The 20109-nt window shown below is 54.6% G+C and overlaps 9 protein-coding genes across 9 annotated transcripts; 4 read left to right on the top strand and 5 right to left on the bottom strand.

The window, feature by feature from the left end:
- Window positions 1-1257: 1257 nt before the first annotated feature.
- BDZ83DRAFT_574872 (class II aldolase/adducin N-terminal) lies at window positions 1258-2453 on the top strand (the record flags this gene model as incomplete). Its single annotated transcript, XM_060504750.1, has 3 exons — window positions 1258-1409; window positions 1639-2160; window positions 2360-2453. 3 exons carry the CDS (start codon window positions 1258-1260, stop codon window positions 2451-2453), a joined length of 768 nt encoding a protein of 255 aa, XP_060366245.1.
- Window positions 2454-2799: 346 nt separating this feature from the next.
- BDZ83DRAFT_266261 (uncharacterized protein) lies at window positions 2800-3725 on the bottom strand. Its single transcript, XM_060502024.1, has 2 exons — window positions 3409-3725; window positions 2800-3335 (listed from the first exon to the last, which is right to left on the bottom strand). The coding sequence occupies exons 1-2, from the start codon at window positions 3574-3576 to the stop codon at window positions 2937-2939; spliced, it is 567 nt and encodes a 188-aa protein (XP_060366244.1). The 5' UTR covers window positions 3577-3725; the 3' UTR covers window positions 2800-2936.
- Window positions 3726-6957: 3232 nt separating this feature from the next.
- On the bottom strand, window positions 6958-8286 carry BDZ83DRAFT_574854 (syntaxin; the record flags this gene model as incomplete). The annotated part of the gene is made up of 2 exons (XM_060504748.1): window positions 6958-7861; window positions 7952-8286. 2 exons carry the CDS (start codon window positions 8284-8286, stop codon window positions 6958-6960), a joined length of 1239 nt encoding a protein of 412 aa, XP_060366243.1.
- A 550-nt stretch (window positions 8287-8836) lies between these two features.
- On the top strand, window positions 8837-9227 carry BDZ83DRAFT_751023 (39S ribosomal protein L53/MRP-L53; the record flags this gene model as incomplete). The annotated part of the gene is made up of 2 exons (XM_060513995.1): window positions 8837-9017; window positions 9115-9227. The coding sequence occupies 2 exons, from the start codon at window positions 8837-8839 to the stop codon at window positions 9225-9227; spliced, it is 294 nt and encodes a 97-aa protein (XP_060366242.1).
- A 485-nt stretch (window positions 9228-9712) lies between these two features.
- Window positions 9713-10914, bottom strand: BDZ83DRAFT_574920 (inorganic pyrophosphatase; the record flags this gene model as incomplete). Its single annotated transcript, XM_060504752.1, has 5 exons — window positions 9713-9854; window positions 9936-10019; window positions 10075-10418; window positions 10492-10611; window positions 10732-10914. The coding sequence occupies 5 exons, from the start codon at window positions 10912-10914 to the stop codon at window positions 9713-9715; spliced, it is 873 nt and encodes a 290-aa protein (XP_060366241.1).
- A 1638-nt stretch (window positions 10915-12552) lies between these two features.
- Window positions 12553-14273, top strand: BDZ83DRAFT_616648 (dihydrouridine synthase). Its single transcript, XM_060507989.1, has 2 exons — window positions 12553-12959; window positions 13015-14273. The coding sequence occupies exons 1-2, from the start codon at window positions 12791-12793 to the stop codon at window positions 14118-14120; spliced, it is 1275 nt and encodes a 424-aa protein (XP_060366240.1). The 5' UTR covers window positions 12553-12790; the 3' UTR covers window positions 14121-14273.
- Window positions 14274-15412, bottom strand: BDZ83DRAFT_616646 (apolipo protein O-domain-containing protein). The gene is made up of 3 exons (XM_060507988.1): window positions 15254-15412; window positions 15105-15194; window positions 14274-15047 (listed from the first exon to the last, which is right to left on the bottom strand). The coding sequence occupies exons 1-3, from the start codon at window positions 15278-15280 to the stop codon at window positions 14418-14420; spliced, it is 747 nt and encodes a 248-aa protein (XP_060366239.1). The 5' UTR covers window positions 15281-15412; the 3' UTR covers window positions 14274-14417.
- A 92-nt stretch (window positions 15413-15504) lies between these two features.
- On the top strand, window positions 15505-18183 carry BDZ83DRAFT_616642 (peptidase family M3). The gene has a single exon (XM_060507987.1). It carries the CDS (start codon window positions 15690-15692, stop codon window positions 18057-18059), a length of 2370 nt encoding a protein of 789 aa, XP_060366238.1. The 5' UTR covers window positions 15505-15689; the 3' UTR covers window positions 18060-18183.
- Window positions 18184-18607: 424 nt separating this feature from the next.
- BDZ83DRAFT_616641 (uncharacterized protein) lies at window positions 18608-19346 on the bottom strand. Its single transcript, XM_060507986.1, has one exon. It carries the CDS (start codon window positions 19219-19221, stop codon window positions 18742-18744), a length of 480 nt encoding a protein of 159 aa, XP_060366237.1. The 5' UTR covers window positions 19222-19346; the 3' UTR covers window positions 18608-18741.
- Window positions 19347-20109: the final 763 nt, after the last annotated feature.

The following is a 20109-nucleotide window of genomic DNA, read 5'->3' as shown; positions in this document are numbered from 1 at the left end:
GCTCTTCAGCCCTTGACTGGGTTGCCATCCTCTTCTTTTGTATGTACACCCGTTGGCGGAAGATGGAGAGAGACTGGTGTATCGCTCTCAGGAGCATGCACTCTGCGATGCATCGCGATTCAATCGAGGCTAGTATCTCAGGTTGGCGGCTGATCCCGAAATGTCTTGAGATGGACCGTAGGTATCAGTGCCGCGACGTTGGAGCTGCCATTGTCATTCACTGCTTTACTAATATTACACACAGTTGACCAGGATAGTAATATGGGCGCGCATTGAGCAGACAAGACTGCGAAAATGCACAGATATGCCTCGGTCCAAGCCAACGCCTGATTGACACTGGCAAGACACGATCCCGGCTGGGTTTCACCGGCTCGATTGATCGAAAAAATGACCATTTTGGGCAGGCGTGTTTGTGGATTTAATGACAGGAGTCAGGCTGCTAATTTGTCCTAATATCTCACGAAAGCTTCCTCCTGAATAAGGGCGTTAAGGTGGGCGCTCCCCACTCGACGGGATAAATAGAAACATGGGCGTTCGACCGTCGTCGAAAAAAGGCTAGGTGTCCTCTTTTTTGTCGCATCACCTGCAGGACGCCTAATCAGCCTCAACCAGCGACCGGACTAGCTGCCGATTCTTCACCAGTCTGTCTCATCATCTTCTCTAGCACCTCCTGCTGGTATCCGTCCTTTGCCAATCCGTGAACCCGTGCCGTACAGCGAGACTTCGTACTCCGCTGTCGCATTTACCAGCTATGACCTAGAGCGTGGAAGCGCTCATTTGTAATTGGAGCTCCCGATGGACCCGAGTTGAGAGAGACCTGCGAGATGGGCACGGATTGACCAATCGCAAGAGCCTCTGTCGCTGTCTCGTAAATCGCAACTCTTTGGCGTGGTGGAGGAGGAGCGTTCCGTGCCTTTGCGTGCTTGCCATGTGGGGAAGTCGACAATTGCCACTGGCTCAACTCTCCTCTCACCTCGCTCAGCCTCATGCTCGTGTGGCTGGTGAGAAAATTTCCCGACTCTTGTGACTGGGAGAACTTGGTTTTACAGAGTAAATATATTGCAATCGTGAGCTCAACTTTTCCTGGATACACATTAAACAGGTTTGTGCCCTCAAACTAGGATATCCGTATTCTTCATTGCCATCTACGAGTTCTCGCGGGAGCCGAATCGAGGATTAACACAAGTCTCAGAACTCGATACCCCCCGTTCGCTACCCAAATTACCCCGCGAGACTCATCTCAGAAGACAGCCCACCATGGCGTCCACAGCTGAGATTGAAAACCCCGACCTGCTCGTCACCTCAAACGACCCGGACCACCCCGCGAATCTCATTCCTTCGCTGTGCGCAAAGTTCTGGACACTAGGCTGGGTCACCGGCACCGGTGGTGGCTGCTCCATTCGAGATGAGTAAGTCTATACATCTCATAGTCGTACTTCTAAAAAGGCGATATTTGTCCAGCACGAACGTCGCTAGGTATCTCATATAATGACCACAATTTGCTTCCTGCTTTCCATATACGAAGAAGACAAACATCGCATCATAACCCTCGCTGAAAACTTCACCTCACACATGGTGAACATACACACGAAGAGAAACAAAACACATAAATCATGACTCTCACTTACACCCTCTCAGCGACCTCGTCTACCTCGCCCCCTCAGGCGTCCAAAAAGAACTCATGAAGCCCCAGGACATCTACGTCCTCTCCCTCGCCGCCCAAGAAGCATCCCTCAAGAACCGCGTCTACCTCCGCTCCCCGCCCTCCTACAAGCCCTCCCAGTGCACCCCTCTCTTCCTCGCCGCCTTCACCCGCCGCGGCGCCGGCTGCTGCATCCACACGCACTCCCACTGGGCCGTTCTCGTCACCCTCATCCTCGAGGGCCAGGCCCGCGCAGGCGGTAACGACAAGCTGTTCGAGATCAACAACATCGAACAGATCAAGGGCTTCGGAAAGGGGTTCCAGAAGCAGGGCAACCTCGGGTACCACGACACCCTCAGGATCCCCGTCATCGAGAACACGGCCCACGAGGAGGACCTGACCGAGTTCCTCGAGGAGGCCATGGACAAGTACCCCGACACCTACGCCGTGCTGGTGCGGAGGCACGGCGTCTACGTCTGGGGCGACAACGTCCACAAGGCCAAGACGCAGTGTGAGAGGTGAGTTTGAGTCTCCCCTCTGGGAGAATGAGATTATCGTGTCTCTCTCCCCGTTGCAGAAAACCGGGACGGAAACCTGCTCTTCCATCTTGGAAACATTCCTCCTCTTCCCTCATCCCTTGTTCCTGATTTTTCCTCATACCGATTGTTTGTCTCGCAAAGAAATAGCGTGGAAATATGCTAACAGGATGTTGCGTAGCTTGGATTATCTCTTTCAATTGGCCGTCGAGATGAAACAGTTGGGCATCCCCTGGATCAGCGAAATTCCAGTGACTGTTCCTACCCGGTCCTGAAAGAAGATTACGAAGTAGAAGTCGAAGAAATCGATCTAATGACGAGGGTCTTGTGACGTCCCTGCAATGAACATTGTGATAGGGGTCACTTACGGATGACTTCCGTTTGAAACCAAACCGCCACCCGCCAAAACGCAAATCGCATTGCGAACCAAGCAAGATGCCGTTGCAAGGAGCCATCGCCTCAGTATCCCTCGTCTCTTTAAACATGCGCCCGACCCAACATCACTTGTCACAGAGAAAGATGACCCCCTTCAGGCGCACACGAAGTATGAGGAAGACATTGTGTTATTGAAGTTTGGCAGACGTTGGTGTCCGCTAGTAACATTAACACATATCCTTGTAATCTGCCTATTAAATCATTGACCACATATATAGCAATCGTCTCCCAAATGGTATATACCCCTCTCCGTGAATCCATACATTCATCCCACTCATCCTCTCATCCACCTTTTGTGTTCATCCTCCGAATGGCAAAGGTATTTAGATCAGGAGAGCGGCGCCGATAAGACCGACAACACCGAATGACGCAGAGCCGACCAGGGCGGGGGCAGCGGCGTTGGCGGTAGAGGATGAGCTGGATGCAGCCTCGGTGCCAGAGGCAGCAGATGAGCCGGAAGCGCGGGTGGCAGTGCCAGAGGCAGAGCCCGTGGCAGCGGAACCGGTAGCAGTGGCAGCAGTCGCGCTACCGCTTGAGCCAGAGCCAGAGCCAGATCCAGCGGTGGCAGCGGGAGTAGCGCCGCTGCTCCAGTAGTTCGCAGCGATACAATTCTGCGTACAAGTAGCGTATCTTTCGGTAGCTGCCGCGCTCCCGTCACCCTGATCACACTTGGCGACGCAGGCGGTGGTCTTGTTGACCTGGTCCTCGTTGGGGTTGGGGACCTGTGAGCACCATGTGTTAGTCTTTTCGTGAAATTTCATCGGGATGGCGCCAAATTTGGGTTCCCCAACGTACAGAGATACACTTGGCCTGGCAGTTGACGTCGGTGGCCGGGCAGCCAGACAGGCACTTCTCGATGACAGCCTGAGCGGAGGAGGCAGCGGAAGCGGAGGTGGTGGTGGTAGACTGGGCGGCGGCCAGAACGGCGAAAGCGCCGGTGACGATGATGGAGGTGAAACGCATCTTGACTGGTGGTGTTTGGTTTGTGGTGTTACACGGGTGTATTAAGAATGGTGTAAGTTGTTGATATCCGAACAAGAACAGCGAATGTAAGCGTTTTGAAACAGGTGATCGAGCAACGAGTGTATGGCAGAGGCTAGAGAGGGAGGGAGGAAAGGAAGGGAGACCAGGAACAGAGTGGATGGACTGGAGGTGGGTTTAATAGTGCGCAGTGTTCCGAGCAAAAATCCATCTCTGGATCCAATGTCGACCTTTTCCCGCTCGGGGTGACAAGCCAAGGCGCGCCCCCAGGTGCCATGCTATGATTAGCCTTGGTAGTGTGGCCTCTTCCCTGCGCTGCCCACCCACCCCCTTCACCTCTTCAGCTGCAAAGTTGTGTGGCCCATCGATGTTCTTCGTGTGTCGATGGGCCGGGAACACGCTTGTGTCTGCACGCAACTTGCAAGGGCGGATTCTGGGGTGGGTAGACAGGGTGTGGGTTCAACGAGGACCTGGAAAGTTTTACTGCGTACACTAGGTATTAGCAAGAGACGACGACCAAGAGAGCAGAGTAAGTACTAGGTACGGAGCAGCACGACGTACTAGAAGCCAAGACGGCCAACAAGACCTGATTCTCCTTCGGGTTGAGCTTGTGACTTGTGACTCGACTCATAGCCGGTTGCCCCCGTCCCTTGTTGTTGATGTGGGCGGAAGGACTCAAAAGCCAAACACAAGCGAAAAAAGGGGAGCCCAAAGCAAGGTTGGATGGAGGTTGACGATCGAATTGGATCGCGCCGCGTCTGGGGAAAGATTGGGACCTGCGCCATGGACGGAGGTCAGGACGTGACCTAAGGCAGGTACGTACCACATATAGCCTTAAGGTTAGGCACTTTGAGCCTTTTCGAAGTAAGGCAAGAACTTACGGATACACTAGGAAGGAGGCACGGAGGAGAGAGCCCACTTCCTTCTTCCCTCCCGTCGCCGCTTCGAAAGCGAAAGCAAGAGCGAGAAAATACTCCCGGTCCAAAAAACGAGGTGCAGCACTTGCAGACCAACCATGCCTGCCAAAGTGGGCCCGGACCAACTGTTTAATCCCAATTTTAAAATTGCACTTTGACTTTTTGCTCTCTCCCTCTGCCAGGATTGCCAGGGCCTCTTCGAATCTCCTCTCATTGTTTGCAACGGCGAGCCAATTGTCACCTGTCTCGTCCCTTGCAATGTCTCCATCCAACAGGACTTGCCGGGTCCAAGGCCAGCGAGGTATTACATCAGTGTGGAGGGCCGTTGGTCTGGTGGTCTGTTCGTATTCCCCTCTGCGTTTTGTCGAGGCCCTCGATCGAACCTCGCCACAACATTAGCCTCCGTCCACCACCACCACGCGAATACAAGGTCTCATTTGACACATTGAATTTGGTATTTGAGGCATTGACGCCTCAATTTGAACGCTGTGCCCATACAGCACGCTATCGATGCAACCACGGCAATGTAGCTGCAGAGGCTTACTTGTGCCTGTGTGGTCTTAGAGAAGAAAACCGTTCAGACGATGTTGACAGCCAAGGACAGGGGAAACATTAGCAGAAGAAAATAAAACAACAGACGATTTTCACGGACGAATGCTCAACAACCAGCGTGACACGACCCTGGCGCGTCTCCTCGAGTAATGCAGGGTTTCCTGGCAAATGGCACCGTGCCATTGGCCGAGGGCACATGCCCTTGTCTCAGGGGCCAGACGACCAGCGCTGTCGACCTGTCGACCGGACAAAGCGCTGGAGCGCCACACTCTATACCACTGCGCAAGCGCTCCATCGGGTACCTGAGAAAGCTGAGATGCGTTGCCGACTAGCACCTGAACAGCCATTCCAAGGACCCAAGGTGAGCACTAGATGAGACGGAACGTCGGAACCTGAGCGAGTCTCAACCTGCCGCCAAGTTTTCTCTTCGACGGTGGGACGGCCAACTGTGGTGAAAAGGTGAGTAGTCAACAGCATTTGGCACTTTGCTCATCCGTCGGCCTGGAGCGACACCGGTGACGGGTCATGAAGATCCATCAGTCCACTGAGAATCCTCCCCCCTGCGACCTAGATTCGTTTCGAAGCACGTCCTAGTGACGGCTCTTTACAGGACGGGACGGATATCCGTCCAAACGAGCTCATGTTCGTCCGGCTTCATTTAGGTCTAATCTATTCTCGACCGACAGCCGATCATCGTCATATGCCGTTACCCGTCAGGCCAACCACTTACACGGGCTTGTGAGGGCTGATAGGGATACACACACTATACACTCCCAGAAACCCAAGTGCCGTTGCCAGCTGCAGTGAGATTGAGAATAAGACCAACGATCCCAGAAATACATTTCGCCTCATTGTATTTCGTATGAAGCGGATTCTGCATGAATACGAGATGCCCAGCAACCACATCGCTCAATGAACGATCTTTGATCTACATCCCACAGACAGTGCCACACGACACCTCCCAACACACCAATACCGTGCCGTAGAGCCGTTGGACTTGCGTTACGGGTCATGGCCCGCCCAGAGGATGCGCCGTCAAGCCTCCGCCTGGGGCGATGCACCACTTCAGTTCTTCTGACTCCCGTTTGCAGTAGGCAGTCGGAGAATTTGGCAACGAATAAGACATCGCTACACCATTTGTCGTCTTGGATCGTGGGCAGTCTGCTACGGGTTGTCTCGTATTTCTGGACCCTCGAGTGGCTACTACAACATCGGCCTACGAATTTTCGATAGCAATATGTTGGTCATGAGTCTCACCAAACCAAGTCCCACGGGATGTCCGACTTTGCTCCCTGTTGCTCAATCCCAGAGAACGGAAATTTCACAACGTCATGCCGTCCTCCCCCGTCCGAACACTAGACCACTCCGGCCCTTCTATGCTCCTCCCTGGCGCCCAAGTTCAATGCACTGGGGAACGTGGCAGAGAAAAGGCATATCCCTGCCTCGCGATCGCAGCATATCATTGGCTGCTTACTCGCCCGGCTTTCCATGTCACTTCTCCTTTCTAGAAGTTAGAACGGCGCTTCTTGAAATAAGCTCTAAAGGGTGCTTCTTGGGACGATTTTTGGAGCCGGGGTAAATCTTCGAAATGCGCCAGTATGCAGAAATCATAATGACTAAATTCCTCATCGCGGCCTGGCCGTTACGATGGAATGCCACATACATGATGAACAAAGAAAGGCACATTGGGCGCTTCTCCAGACTTGCAACGGGGGCACCGCTAAGTTTAGGCCTCGCAGCAATACAGCTAGGTACTACGCCGCAACCTGGATCAAACGTACGAGTGCCGGAGATCAAAATCATTGTCCATGTGATGATATTTCTTCTTTCACCGAAACCGCTTAGGCGTTTCGTCAGAGTAGCCCCTCGACATTTGGTCGCCTGACTACCTTACTTAGAGCTCGTCTCGTTGCCTAATCTCTTCTTGCACCCCTTGCTTCAGCTCATCACCGGCCACCTGGTCAACGACGGCCTCGCCCTCTAGCGGCTCATCTTCGTCTACCACCGTCTCCTCGCCGATCTCTGCCGGCATCTCCTCCACGATCTTACCCACCTTCTCAACCAGCGACTCGGGATCTCCACCGACCGCCGATCGCTGCGGCTCCCGTCCGACTTCAATGGTAGGCAACGACTCGTCCGGCAAACCCTCGACGTCAATCTTGCCCTCGTTGACCACCACGGCCTCGGACGGGCTTCCGGACCCGGCGTACTTGACCACCGCTCCGCCGCCGCCGACGGTGAGGTTATACACCAGACGCAACGGCAGCCAAACCAGCCACCACATCGGCCCGTACAGCAACCTCCGGAACAGAAGCCACGCGCCCGTCGCCATGAGCATGTAGAGCGCCGTCTGGAGGTACCATGTATCGCTCTTGTTCGAGCGGAGCAGCGTGCCCAGCAGGTCCTTGGAGCTCGCCAGCATCGTGTCGAGCGAGCCGTACGAGTCGTCGAGCTGCGCCAGCGCCGCCGAGGACTCGGTCAGCGTCTGATGCGCGAACTCGCTGCGGGCCAGCTCCGCCGCGATCAGGTCGTGCGTGCGTCGTAGCGCGCTGGTGACGTTGCCGCTGGCGCCGACCGTCTGTTTGTCCTCCTCTGTCAGGGAGCTCTTGTTGTTGTTCGTTTGGTGAACCTGTCGGTGGCGGACAACGTCGGGCTTCTGTTGCGCGCTGAGGGACGGCGAGGACGCTTCGGAGACGGGCTGCGAGTAGGATTGAAGAAGGAGTTCGCGCTCGAGGCGCTGGGCCTGGGAGAGGTTGCGCCGAGCTGCGAGTTGCGCCTTGCGGAATGTGATTCGTGAGCTGTGTTTGACATTGCGTGTTAGTGATCATGCCGTCCTAAATTCCCTGAAATCCTCCGTGAACGGAAGTCAGAGCTGGGAGAATCCTCACCTCTTGATCTCCTGCTTCAACCTCTCCACGCCATCCTTGAGACGAGTCTTTGTGTGCTCCACCTCGCTACCCGGCCTGCCGTCCCTGAGATCCTCCACCTCTTCCCCGAGAAGCTCCAGCTCGTCCTCCTCTTCCCGGAGGATCTGGCTGATTTCCGAGCTCAGCTCCGCGCTGACGCTGTTCTCCTCGTCTGCTGTTCCTATTGTGCCGCCGCTACCGAGCGGGACCGAGCCCGGTTGGAATTTGAGGTTCTGAAGCCGGTCGATGAGGTCCTTGAGCTGGGTCGTGGTCTCTTGCAGGGCCGTTAGGCGCTCCTGCAGACCTTCGAAGGACATGGTTTCTTGTTTCTTCTTTTCCTCCTTTTTGGTTTTTGCGATCTGGCTCGTTTGGTTCGACGTGTGTACGGCCTCTTCGTCTTTCTTGCAGAAATCGTAGTGGAAAGGGTCTCGGAAAAGGGGGCAGGGAGTGGTGTTATAAGTCAAGGTGCGCTGAAGCAAGGTAGGGGCGTAAAGCTGGCCTTTCGCGGTGACGAAATGTGTGGCACAAAGATAAAGCCCCCCGTTATACCGATATGCAACTTATGCGCCACATGGTCTCCGGCCTGGGGGCATGTCGCAAGCCACATGCGGCAGCGTCCAAGCTCCTCTCCCCGTCCTCCCGAGTCCCGACACGAGCCACGCGACCCAAATTTTTGGCGACAGCTTCGAAGCGCATTGTGAAGTACCTAATCGAAAGTTGAACCACCTCCCGCTTGACTACACCATCACCAACTCCCCCTCTCGTCCGACCTCGCCCTTAAGTCCGCCTTTGACGATACGATACCACCCAACTACCTCACATCCTGCCAAACATACACCTCCTGCGAGACGCAATTGAACCGCCAAGATGATTACCAAATTCATGACCGAGATCACGACAAAGTTCAACCCCTTCTCGCCCGCAGCCAAATCCGCGCGCCTCTTCATGTCCAACATCCCGCCCACGGCGCGCTCTACGGGCACGACGATCAAGACTATCCTCCTGCCCCGGACGTCGACGGAGCCTGCTTCGCTTTATGTCAAGTTCAGTACGTTCTCCCTTCTGCCGTCTGCGCGTACCCATTTCCTATATCAGCCCACCGGGAAAAAAGCGTGAACCTTGGCTAATGTGTTGCGTCTATGTAGAGGACGGCAAGGAAATTACGATTGACTGCGAAAAGATGGGCGTCAAGAACATGATTGAGGAGGTGGACAGACACTCTCGCGGTTTGCAAAAGGCTGCCGACTTGACCGACTAGACGTAACGGTCAGAGAGAGGAAAGAATCCGTGTACTATTATAGCATCTTGTCCTTTTTAACGATAACCCGGCGTTTCTTGTTGGAATTGGGAACGATAGATATCCCTCAGGGCTCTCTCGATTGGCTACGTTAGGCGGCTCAATTTGTAGGAGAAAGACTAGACGAGTGATGCAGATGCTGTCAAACTGCTGTTGTACAAAAAAGGTTCAGGGGACTGAATCATCTCCTATGAATAGAAAATATTGACATCACAGGAAGCTCATGACTTATGTCATAAACAGCGGTTCCAATGACACAGATTTTACGGTACTTTAACTTTTTTGGTATTCTAGTTGACGCCTTTCGGGCCCTCAAGCTCTGACTCCGTTTTCGACTACATCTACTAACAAAGTGACGCAAAAAAATATGGTCTGAGCTTTCGTCTGGCTAAAGCAATCCGCCGGTACTACCAATTCAAGAAAACACAAGAGAGGCGAGGAATCCCTTATGCGGAGGCACCGCTAATGAAGAACCACTTATCGATGGAGGCGTCGATCTTGGCGGCGGGGAGCTCCTCGTGAGCGGGCAGAGGGGGAAGCTGGCCGGCGCTGATGAGAGCGGGGGACTGCTGGACGGTGGTGTTGCCGCTAAAGACGAGATTGTGAGTAAAGGGTATTCAGACAAAACGTGGCTTGCTGTGCCAAGGTATTGCGTGATGAGGAACTTACGTGGAAACGCTGCCGGCCTGGGTCTTGCCGGTGATGAGTCTCTCCCAAGCCTCGGCGCACTCACGGACGACGTCCATGGCGTAGCTGTGGCATTTTGTTAGCTAAATCGACATACAGTCTCACGGTTGAAATGACCAACCTCTTGTTCTTGCACTCGCCGGTGAAAGCGAACTGGTTCTCGGGCTTTCCGTCGGGGATCTTGTAGATGCGGAACCACTCGTTGGTGGCACGGAGAAGGCCGGGCAGGTGGCGCTCGACGTCCTCGACGTCGTTGAGCTTGGGAGCGAGCGGGTCGTTCACGTCGATAACGATGACCTTCCAGTCGGTCTCCTCCTCGTCGAGCAGGGCCATGACACCGAGGACCTTGACCTGCTTGACCTGGCCGGTGTAGCCGACAAGCTCACCGATCTCGCAGACATCGAGCGGGTCGTTGTCACCCTTGGCCTTGGTCTCGGGGTGGATGGCGTTGGGGTCCTCCCAGGTCTGGAGCGAAGTGTTAGATATTGTTCTCTCGACCAAGGACTGATATCCTTTCAGGGGGCTTTTTTCTTCGTACCTGGGGGAAGGCTCCGTAGTTCCAGAGGTAGCCCTTGTGGGGGAAGCAGTTGCGGACGTAGCGAAGCTTGCCCTTCTTGATGTCCTGCTTGATGGGGTTGAGGAGCTCCTCCTTGGAGATCTGTAGTTTGAATTGTCGGTCAACGTCACATGCCCGTTTTTGTACGTGCTCGTGTCACAATGCTCATGGCAGAGCAACAATAGCGATCAGCACAACAGAGGGGAGGACACGAATGCTTACCTCGAGCTTGGCGTTGGTCCAGCGGGGGATCTCAACAACCATGTTCAGGATGGTCTGCTCCTGGTTGGCGTACAGAGGGATGTCGTGGAAGGGGGAGACGGGGACGCCATCCTTCTCGATGTAGACACGGTGCTCGAGGGTGTTGGGAGCACCAACCTTGCGGAGGGAGTAAGGGGAAGCCATTGCGGGCGATTGGTGATGGAAACTTGGGTCAGAGTCCTTTGAGATGGTAGAGAAGTGACGGGCAATCTGCGCGGTGCGTTGGGAGGGAATTTTGGATTTAATACCGGGGGCACCAGCAGTTTGTGACGGGCGAGGAGGGGTGCCGTTGGCGGATGATGCAAGGAGGGATGGAGGGGGAGGGGTAGGAGACCCGGACGTTAGCTTGGTGTGTGCCGCCAGGGTTGCAGAGTGATTGGCCCGGGACGGGGCCTGAATCGGGGGTCGACGAGTGAGTGTGGAAACGGGGCTGGGTCGGGCGGAAGGCACGCGAAAACTGAGTGCGCGGCGGCCAGTACCAGTACAGGCGGTGGAAGGCAAAGGCAGTACGGATACGGGGATGAATGAGCTGACAGAGCTGACAGTTGTCTTGCGGAGGGACGGGAGCTGCAGCTTAATGCCTCGTAACAGCGGCATGTGTATAGGTAGTGTAGTATACAAAGTGACCTTGGGGCCGGGCCGGAGGGAAATCGGTCAAAGGAGAGTAGAAGAAAGGGGGGATCAAAGGGGAATTCGGCGTGTGGCGTTTAGAGTTATATCACACAACAGAGGACTCTTCAGCAATTGCGGTAAGACTATTTCGGTCTCATCCGAGGTTCAATGGCAAAAAGAGGGTGAGTGTTGCGCAAGACGCTAAAAGATGTAGCCGTGGCTGGATTGCTGCCGTTCGAACAGGATGGATGCTGGATGGGTCTTTGAGGTCTTCGCGGCTATCGGGGCTGCAGAGGCTAGGGACAAGGCAATTGCTTCTGGTCAGGACAGGGCAAGGAAGAAACCGGGAGAATCATTCAGTCTGTTTTTGTCGCGACAGCAACCTGCCGACAACGCAGCCTTCAGAAAATTCTTCACTAGCCTCACCGTGGCTGGAGCTTGCCGATGTACCCCTGCAACTTTGCCCCTCAGTTACCCCTCCATAGTGTCAAGGTCTCTATCAGATGTCTCTCAAGTCTCAACCCAAGGAGATGCCATTAATTGTTCAGGGACATGACATGGTCGAGGCTTCCAAACAGTGCTTATTTGAGTTGATTGTGATGTCAGCCTCCCAAGGTACCTATGTCTTGTGTGTGCACTATCTACACAAAAGACTCGAGTGTCTTCCCACCAGAGTGCACCAACTAGTGCTCATGTAGCTGATATTCGTTGAGTTTTCTTCCAGAACACAACCTTCCAAAGGCTTAGCTGTAAGACGCAATTTTTTCATGATTAAGCGGGAAGTCTGTTGCCTCGGTTTTGTAAGTGAGACGGTGGACAACCCTAGCAACAAATTATAATGAGAACTTTGGTAGAATACTACTGCACTCGTATTTAGAAACCCCAAAGCAAAACAACTTCTCTATTTCAGTATTCAAGTATCGAGTTATCAAAGTGACTCACTGGATGCAACAATCTCGACTCGCGGGCGGATTTGACAGACAAAATCAGTGCCCAAATCGCATTCAATTCGGCTAAGCGACGCCAAGTTGAATAGTCAAGAGAACTGCAACCAGTCAAGTACCTTTCTCGAGTAACTCAAGCAGAGGCACTTGTTTAAACAGCCAGTGACCCACAATCAGATTAAATAGTGACCAGGGACATTCGATGGCAGATTTTCGGTAGAAAGATGGAGTTCGTGGCATCTAAATACTTTGTGGTTGGTAGGTTCCTCGATTGGTGACCCTCATTGCTTGTTCAGTCGAACGCCACACCCCGATAATTGCTTATCGATAAGATACCGTGACACTTTTCTCCGTTATGCACTCTAGCCCGTCAGGGCATCGCCGAAGGAGTCAACCATCGGATTGCGCCGACCATTCCCATTTCTTTTATTCAAGGCCATGTAGCTTGACTTTTCCTTCTGGCCATGTCCCTTCGCACGCTGCTCAAGACAATGGGTTCAGAAATCAAGAAAGTCCCGATCCCTCGTCGGGGGGTAGACTATAGGGGCAAGCTCGTTCTTGCGCCCATGGTCCGCTCTGGCGAACTTCCCTCTCGCCTCCTGGCTTTACACTATGGCGCCGACTTGGTCTGGGGTAAGTCGCAAAAGTATGAGGAGCATTGAGGGAATCGCACTGACAGGTCCAATAGGCCCTGAGACCGTCGACAAGGCCATGATCGGCACGACGCGCACAGTGAACCCCGTTACCAACACGATAGATTTCACCAAGATCCCCTCGTTCGGCCACAAGAACCCTCCAAAGCATATGCCCGAGGCAATGATTTTCAGCACACACCCGGAAAAGGAGGCGGGGAAGCTCATCTTCCAGATCGGAACGGCAGACCCGGACTTGGCAGTGCAGGCGGCTAGGCTCGTGGCGGGTGATGTCGCCGGCATCGACGTAAACGCAGGTTGCCCGAAGCCGTTCAGCCTCAGCGGCGGAATGGGCGCGGCTCTTTTGAAGACGCCGGACAAGCTTGTCGCAATCTTGGAGGCTCTGGTTGCGAACATTATGCCAGAATTCGAGATTGGCATCAGCGTCAAGATTCGCCTCCTGGACACACCAGAACAGACAGAAGCCCTTGTGCGCAAGCTCTGCGCTACAGGTATTACTGGCCTCACGATCCACTGCCGCACAACACCTATGCGCCCCAGAGAGCGTGCCATCCGTGAGCAGCTTCGCATGGTCGCGGAAGTATGCCACGAGGCGGGCGTTGCTTGCATCATGAACGGCGACGTTGAGAGCCGAGACCAAGCGGTCGACCTGATCAGGGAGTTTGGAGTCGACGGCGCGATGATTGCTACTGCAGCTGAGGCGAACTCGAGCTGCTTCAGGACGGAAGCAGATGGAGGCCTGGCGTCCTGGGAGGAGGTGGCGGCTACGTACGTCAAGTACGCGCTCGAGGTCGACAACAAGTACGGCAACACGAAATACCTGCTTTGTCAGATTGTCCCGGGCAAGAGCGTGACATATCAAAAGATGAACCAGTGCAAGAGCTACACTCAAATCTGCCGCGCACTCGGGCTTGAGGATCTCATCGAGCTTGCTCAGCAGACTGATCTTAATAAAGGCGTCGACCCTGAAAAGGGGCCTGGCAAGGGCGGGAAGAAGCCCAACTCAACCGCAATGGCGGCCGGCGGCAAAATGGGCGAGAGCAGGGCTGTGCAGGCCCCTCGAAACAAGTCTCAAAGGGGTGTCGGCGCGCCCAAGGAAACACAGCCAACGCAGCCGGCTCCTGCTGCCTTGCAGACTTGAGATAAATCACAAAGCAATTCTCAACCGGGTTCATTTACATAGATAGGAGTTTGGGGCCATCGGTAAAAAAGCATAGCGGCATCCTGAGTCCTTCATTGACAGGCCGGGTTAATGGAATTGAGGGATATAGAACCCAAATACGACTTTTATACACATAATATTGGGTAATGCCCACTCACCATGATTTGCTTCACTCCGGATCCGAAGACAAGCATCGGGCTGATGAAATATGTCAATTACAAAAGGAACCGATGGTAGCGACTCTGTTCGCTTCTATGGTACAGTTCCACGCTTCCTTTATTTGCCCTTCTTCACCCAGTCCTCGACGGTTTCCCGGGCATCCGTGACCTTCTCATCAACATATCGTACACCAATCTCACTGTGGAGCCTCGCCATCCTCCAGCTGTTCTCGATGCTCTCGCGAAGCTTGAGGTGGCCCTGCGCAATAACGGGGAAACGCTGCTCGTACTTCCAGGTGAGGTTGGAGACGTTGCCCATGGTGATGGGCAGGACGGTCCAGCCCGCAGTGATACCGAAAGCCAGGGGCGCCGTGGCGCGCAGGACGATGCTGCGGTTGCGGGTGACGATGCTGCCGGCCATAGCGGCGACCAGGACGTAGATGGCACCGGGCATCAGCTTCTCGCCGCTCTCGCGGGGCGGGGCGAGGGATGCGATCGTGCCCGTGAAGGACTGCTCGAGGTTGAAGGCCTTGTCCATCGTCCGGTTGACGGCGTCCTCGGCACCGACGGCGTACTGGTACAGGGCGAGGCGCGCCTTGCCGATCTGGACGGCGAGGCGGTCGGTAGGGGTAGGTCCTCGCGACTTGGGTTCTTCGGCCTGAGGAGGCTGCTCGGCCTTGGGGATCGGAGGAGGGAGAGTGCCGCTCGTCGCGGGGAGCTCCGGGTCGTCGTATATGGGCTTCTTGGACTGCGAAATTGTCAGCTACGCTCCCATCTAGGTGCCGCGAGTCGACTGCGGACGTACGTGGCTGCTCTCGGGAGCTTCAGCGTAGGCAGTTCGGGGTGCCAGGGCGAATCCTCCCAGCATAACCGTCGCTGCTAACGGCGCGGCGCGCTACGTTTCTCATATTAGTCTTCACTTCGATGAGTAGTTGATTGGCAAGAGAAAATTACCCGTTGTAGCAACACTCTAGCAGCCATGATCCGCTCAATTGGTCGATTGAGGGAATTGGGTCTTGGTCTCGCGAGAATTATTTGGATGTCACGGAATGATGCTTGTGCTTGCAAGCACCTAACGCCAGGCCCACTGGACGCTGGTGCGGCTATTTCCGGAGCTCGGGAATTCGATTATGCACTGGCCTGGTATGACTGGCAGCACTGCACACCCTTGCACAAAAAATTACTCCCGCCGTCAGTCCGGATGCCATCCCGGCTACAGCCTATCGATTGGTTTATCTCATTCCCATTAATTCTCCCTATCCAGAAGCATTCCCATGGTCACGGCCCTTGGTCGCATTTACAACCACCCTCCTTTTTTCTCGCTACATGTTTTACTAGAATTTCCGCCCCGACTGGTAGTTATGTTGGTGCCATCGACGGATTCCTCATAATGATCAAATCTTCAACCCGCGGTCTCTGGGTCTGCACCCAATGCGTTCGGCAAGCTTCCCGAGGCCAACAGCGCCGGTGGATATCCGCAGTGTCCGGCGCCGCTCCCTCGAGCATCACGGCCGACCACTCACTTCCGGGAAGAAATACCGACGATGCGATCCTGCGCGAGCTTTTCGACTCTCCCGACCGAGTGTCCAAGGCCTTCAAGGCGGCCGGCCCCAGTGTTGGCCTCTTCAAAAACCGATATCTCACCAGCCCGAATGGCTTCTACGTATTTGCCCGCAAGAGCTTAGACAAGGCGCAGAAAATTGTCCACCGAGTCCTCCATGCGTCGAGTGTGTCCGAATACCAGGCCGTCGTCAAGGACCTTGACCGCCTTAGCGACCTTCTCTGCCGAGTCCTCGATCTCTCTGACTTTGTCAGAATGACACACCCAGATCCCAGATTCCAGCAAGCAGCAGCCGGAGCTTGGTCGCTGGTCTATCAGTATATGAACCAGCTGAACACCATGACCGGACTGAGTGACCAATTGGTCAAGGCTATGGAGCAGCCCGAAGTGGTCGCGGCATGGTCAGAGGAGGAGAGGACGGTCGCAGAGATTCTCAAGCTGGACTTTACCAAGTCGGCCGTCGACTTGCCGCAGCAGGAACGGGATCGCTTCGTTGACCTCTCGCAGCAGATAAGTGAGGTCGGATCCATGTTCGTCTCAGACATGCAGCCTGCGAAGCGGGAAGTTGTGCTTCCTTCATCGAGCTTCTACGGCTTATACCCCGGGATCGCTCGAGCGCTCACAATGAGGGGCAAGTTGCGCCTCCCCACCACCGGTCCTGAAGCTCAGGCCGCGCTCCGGAGCGTCAAGGACGAGGGGACGCGGAAGGAGGTGTATACCGCCATGCGCACCGCTTCGAAGCAGACAGTCGGTCTGCTAGAGACGATGCTCAAGCTCCGCTCTGAGCTGGCGGACCTGGCGGGGTTCTCGAGCTACGCTCACCTGTCCCTGAAAGACAGAATGATGGCAAAGTCTCCCGGCGCTGTGATGCAGTTTCTTCACGCGCTGCAAAAGTACAATACCCCTATTGTTCGAGAGGAAATGTCGGACCTCCTGAAGTTGAAGCAGACCCGACTAGACAGCACCGCTACTCAAGTCCACCCGTGGGACAAGGATTTCCTCATGGACGGCGTGCGGTCCGAGATGAGTTTGCCAGTCCGTCATCCGGATCACCTCCCCTCTTTTTTCTCCATCGGTACCGTCATGCAGGGCATGTCGAGACTGTTCACTCGTCTCTACGGTATTCAGTTCAGACCAAAGGAGTCGCAGCCCGGCGAGACTTGGCACGAGGATGTGCGGCGTCTGGATGTCGTGACGGACACGGGCGATCTCATTGCCGTCCTGTACTGCGACCTATTCTACAGAGAGGATAAGTCGCCCAACCCTGCTCACTTCACAGTGCGCTGTTCCCGAGCCATCGCCCCGTACGAAGTCGAAGAGGCTGCGGAAGATATCCACAACGCCACCTCCGATATGCCCAAGTTTGAGAGACCTGAGCAAGCCGCAAACGATGGCATGGAGAGCTTGCAGCAGGATGGTGTGCTGATGCAGCTGCCCACCATTGCTTTAGTTTGCGATTTCCCCAAGCACGATGCGAAGAGCTCCGCCCCGGCGCTCCTGTCGTACTACCAGGTCGAAACTTTGTTCCACGAAATGGGTCACGCCATCCACTCCATCCTCGCTCGCACCAAGCTCCAGAACGTGTCCGGCACGAGATGTGCCACCGACTTTGCCGAGCTCCCGTCCACGCTGATGGAGCACTTCGCCGCAGACCCATCCGTGCTGGGCCTCTTCGCCCGCCACTGGAAGACGGACGAGCCCCTACCGTACCAGATGGTCGCCGAGCGAATCCGCCTGGCGAAGCGCTTCGAGGGCATCGACACGGAGAACCAGATCCTCCTCTCCCTGCTCGACCAGTCGTACCACAGCCCCGAGGTCGCCGACCCGTCCTTCAACTCCACGCGGGTCTACCACGGCCTGCAGAAGCAGTTCTCCCAGGGCGGCTCCGACCCCGCCGGCACATGCTGGCAGGGCTTCTTCGGCCACCTGCACGGCTACGGCAGCACCTACTACAGCTACGTCTTTGACCGCGTCCTCGCCGAGCGGGTCTGGCGCGTGGTCTTCTCCGCCGGCGCCGACGGCAAGGCGCTCAACCGGGAGAACGGCGAGCGGCTCAAGGAGAACCTCTTGAAGTGGGGAGGCAGCCGGGACCCGTGGCAGTGTCTGGCGGACACCCTCCAGGACGACCGTCTTGCCAAGGGTGACGATAAGGCCATGGCTTTGGTGGGTAGCTGGGGCATCAAGGATGACCATGCGTGAGGAACGTGTGCTAGCCATTGTATTATAGATGTAAGAAAGTCCGCATCGCACGAGACTAGAATTGTATAAGAGTAGACATGTATCAATGACTAGATCGCACTGATACGCTCATCTTGTATTAGTGACGTGCTTGCACTCGGTCCAATTTCCAGATGCTCATACCTGACAGTCAGCTCTGCTCACGCGGAAAGACTCTGGCAGTGCCGCCAACCGTCCCTGCCTCACCAAGCCTTCATCTGATGAATTTTCCAACCCCCGAATACACAGAGAATACGCACAGGGAGAAGCCTATATACCCCTCCTCAAGTCCATTCCCATCACCAGCAACAGCAGACGCCTCTCTAGGTCGGGGGGTCAGGACAAGCTGGCTGGGTGGTGGAGTGGTCAAAGGTCAACAATCAAATTACGCCCACAGCCTACTCGACGGCAGGCTCACTAGTTCCCGAGTTCGAATCCCAGCATGAGCACCGAGAGATGTAGCCCCCAATTCAGCACCGGGGGTGTGAACTCTTTTTTTGCTTTTGTTATCTTTAGTAGATGTCGGCATGGATATTCGTCTAATATTTCAATGTCTCCAATGCCATCCTCACGACACGCCCCCTTCCCCCTCCCCAGCCCCGCCGTTCCTTAATGAACCCGCATCATGCACAGAGCGTTTCACGTACACCTCTTCTGGCATTGATCAACAATACAAGCCGAACACTACAAGCCCCAAATGATTAGCGATATATATCCCAGGAAAGGAGCTTAATAAACGCATATGGCACGAGAAACTCACGTATTTATCACCATTCGTCTTCTGGTGCCAGCAGTACCCGGGTCCTAGCGCTCTGCAGCAGTCGCACTCGACTCTCTTGGGCAACAAACCACCGCCGACATCGTTAGGCGAGGAGGATTGGTCGAGAGAACGGGCTTGTCGGACTTCTGCGGTGTCTAAGGCTGCCGCCGCCGCGGAAGAGAGGAGAAGGGGGAGGATGGTGAAGATGGAGAATTGCATGGTGGGCGATGGGGTGTCGTTTGGTGAAAGGTGTAAGTGGGATCGCTTCGGGTGTGCGGTACGCGGGCAGAGTGTGAGAATATAGGGTGCTTCTTTGAATGAGTTGACGTATGGAGCTGGAGTAAGGCCGTTCGATTTGCTACAGTTATGGCCCAATTTATACATGATAACCTCGACTGTAAAGCGGTTGACATAGGTAAGGTAGGTACGCAAAAAGGAGCGGTTTCCCGTAGCCGATGCTTACGCCCTTTGAGTTGGCTTTTGAGTTGAGCCTAATTAGATTACACGCCGTAGTCATCTTACTCTACAACCACTGCCATCTCTACAATCTCATTTCTTTGTGTCCTCGCCAAGAGTTCTACCTACATTGTGATTCTCGTAAAAAGCCGTACAGCTAAATGGCCCATTGGTCATGGTGAGAGTTTGGGGCACCAGTTGGTCTTTTCAAAACTGTGAATCGTCTCATTACTTTGGCTATTGGGTATTTCTTTAGCATCCCCGAAAAGTCAAATATAGTTTAGTCAAAGCTAGAGACAACTTTGAGTCTCAACCACCTTGCGCCAAGCAATTATCCCCCTTTCCCTATGGCTCCATTGACTTTTTCCCTTTCGTATCTTTTTTCATAGGGTATTGGATCGCTGTCAAGTCTTAAGTGCCCCAGTCGTGCTTTATAAGTAGGTCGAACATTTCACTATGGACGGCGTCACCGAAGACTACTCGTCTAACACAGGCCATTGGGCAATCTACACAGAAAGTGTAGGACCTCCCCACTCATTTTCCCCGAACATCAGCTATTCCTTAATTCCAATGTATGCCTCAACGTCCACTCCTGACTTAGCTTGGTAGTTGATTCTGCTGAGGACTACCCAGAACCAGAGTCTGCGTGTCAACGTGGGACGTCTTAGTTTTATCTACTGGCAGTCAACGCAAAATCACAGCGGCATGGCTACCCGATACCTTTCAAAGAAGCAAACGTCACATGCTGCGCACCTCACACACAAACGGTGACATCGGAAACTCCGAAACCCCGCAGGTCCCCAAAACCCCCGAGCC

The sequence above is a fragment of the Colletotrichum acutatum genome (assembly GCF_030867785.1).
Source record: "Colletotrichum acutatum strain CBS 112980 chromosome Unknown BDZ83scaffold_34, whole genome shotgun sequence".
In the NCBI taxonomy this organism is placed as follows: Eukaryota; Fungi; Ascomycota; class Sordariomycetes; order Glomerellales; family Glomerellaceae; genus Colletotrichum; species Colletotrichum acutatum.
Note: the sequence above shows the minus strand (reverse complement) of the source record. Positions and strands in the feature narration are given on the sequence as shown.

Excerpts from the sequence above, each read along its gene's own strand:
- BDZ83DRAFT_266261 (XM_060502024.1), bottom strand. The coding sequence starts at position 3,576 with ATGCGTTTCACCTCCATCATCGTCACCGGCGCTTTCGCCGTTCTGGCC. Across the intron at positions 3,336-3,408 it reads GCCAGGCCAAGTGTATCTCT|GTCCCCAACCCCAACGAGGA; the intron begins GTACGTTGGGGA and ends TGGTGCTCACAG.
- BDZ83DRAFT_616648 (XM_060507989.1), top strand. The coding sequence starts at position 12,791 with ATGTCCCTTCGCACGCTGCTCAAGACAATGGGTTCAGAAATCAAGAAA. Across the intron at positions 12,960-13,014 it reads TGGCGCCGACTTGGTCTGGG|GCCCTGAGACCGTCGACAAG; the intron begins GTAAGTCGCAAA and ends CAGGTCCAATAG.
- BDZ83DRAFT_616646 (XM_060507988.1), bottom strand. The coding sequence starts at position 15,280 with ATGGCTGCTAGAGTGTTGCTACAACGG. Across the intron at positions 15,195-15,253 it reads CTAGAGTGTTGCTACAACGG|CGCGCCGCGCCGTTAGCAGC; the intron begins GTAATTTTCTCT and ends TGAGAAACGTAG. Across the intron at positions 15,048-15,104 it reads AAGCTCCCGAGAGCAGCCAC|TCCAAGAAGCCCATATACGA; the intron begins GTACGTCCGCAG and ends ACAATTTCGCAG.
- BDZ83DRAFT_616642 (XM_060507987.1), top strand. The coding sequence starts at position 15,690 with ATGATCAAATCTTCAACCCGCGGTCTCTGGGTCTGCACCCAATGCGTT.
- BDZ83DRAFT_616641 (XM_060507986.1), bottom strand. The coding sequence starts at position 19,221 with ATGTATAAATTGGGCCATAACTGTAGCAAATCGAACGGCCTTACTCCA.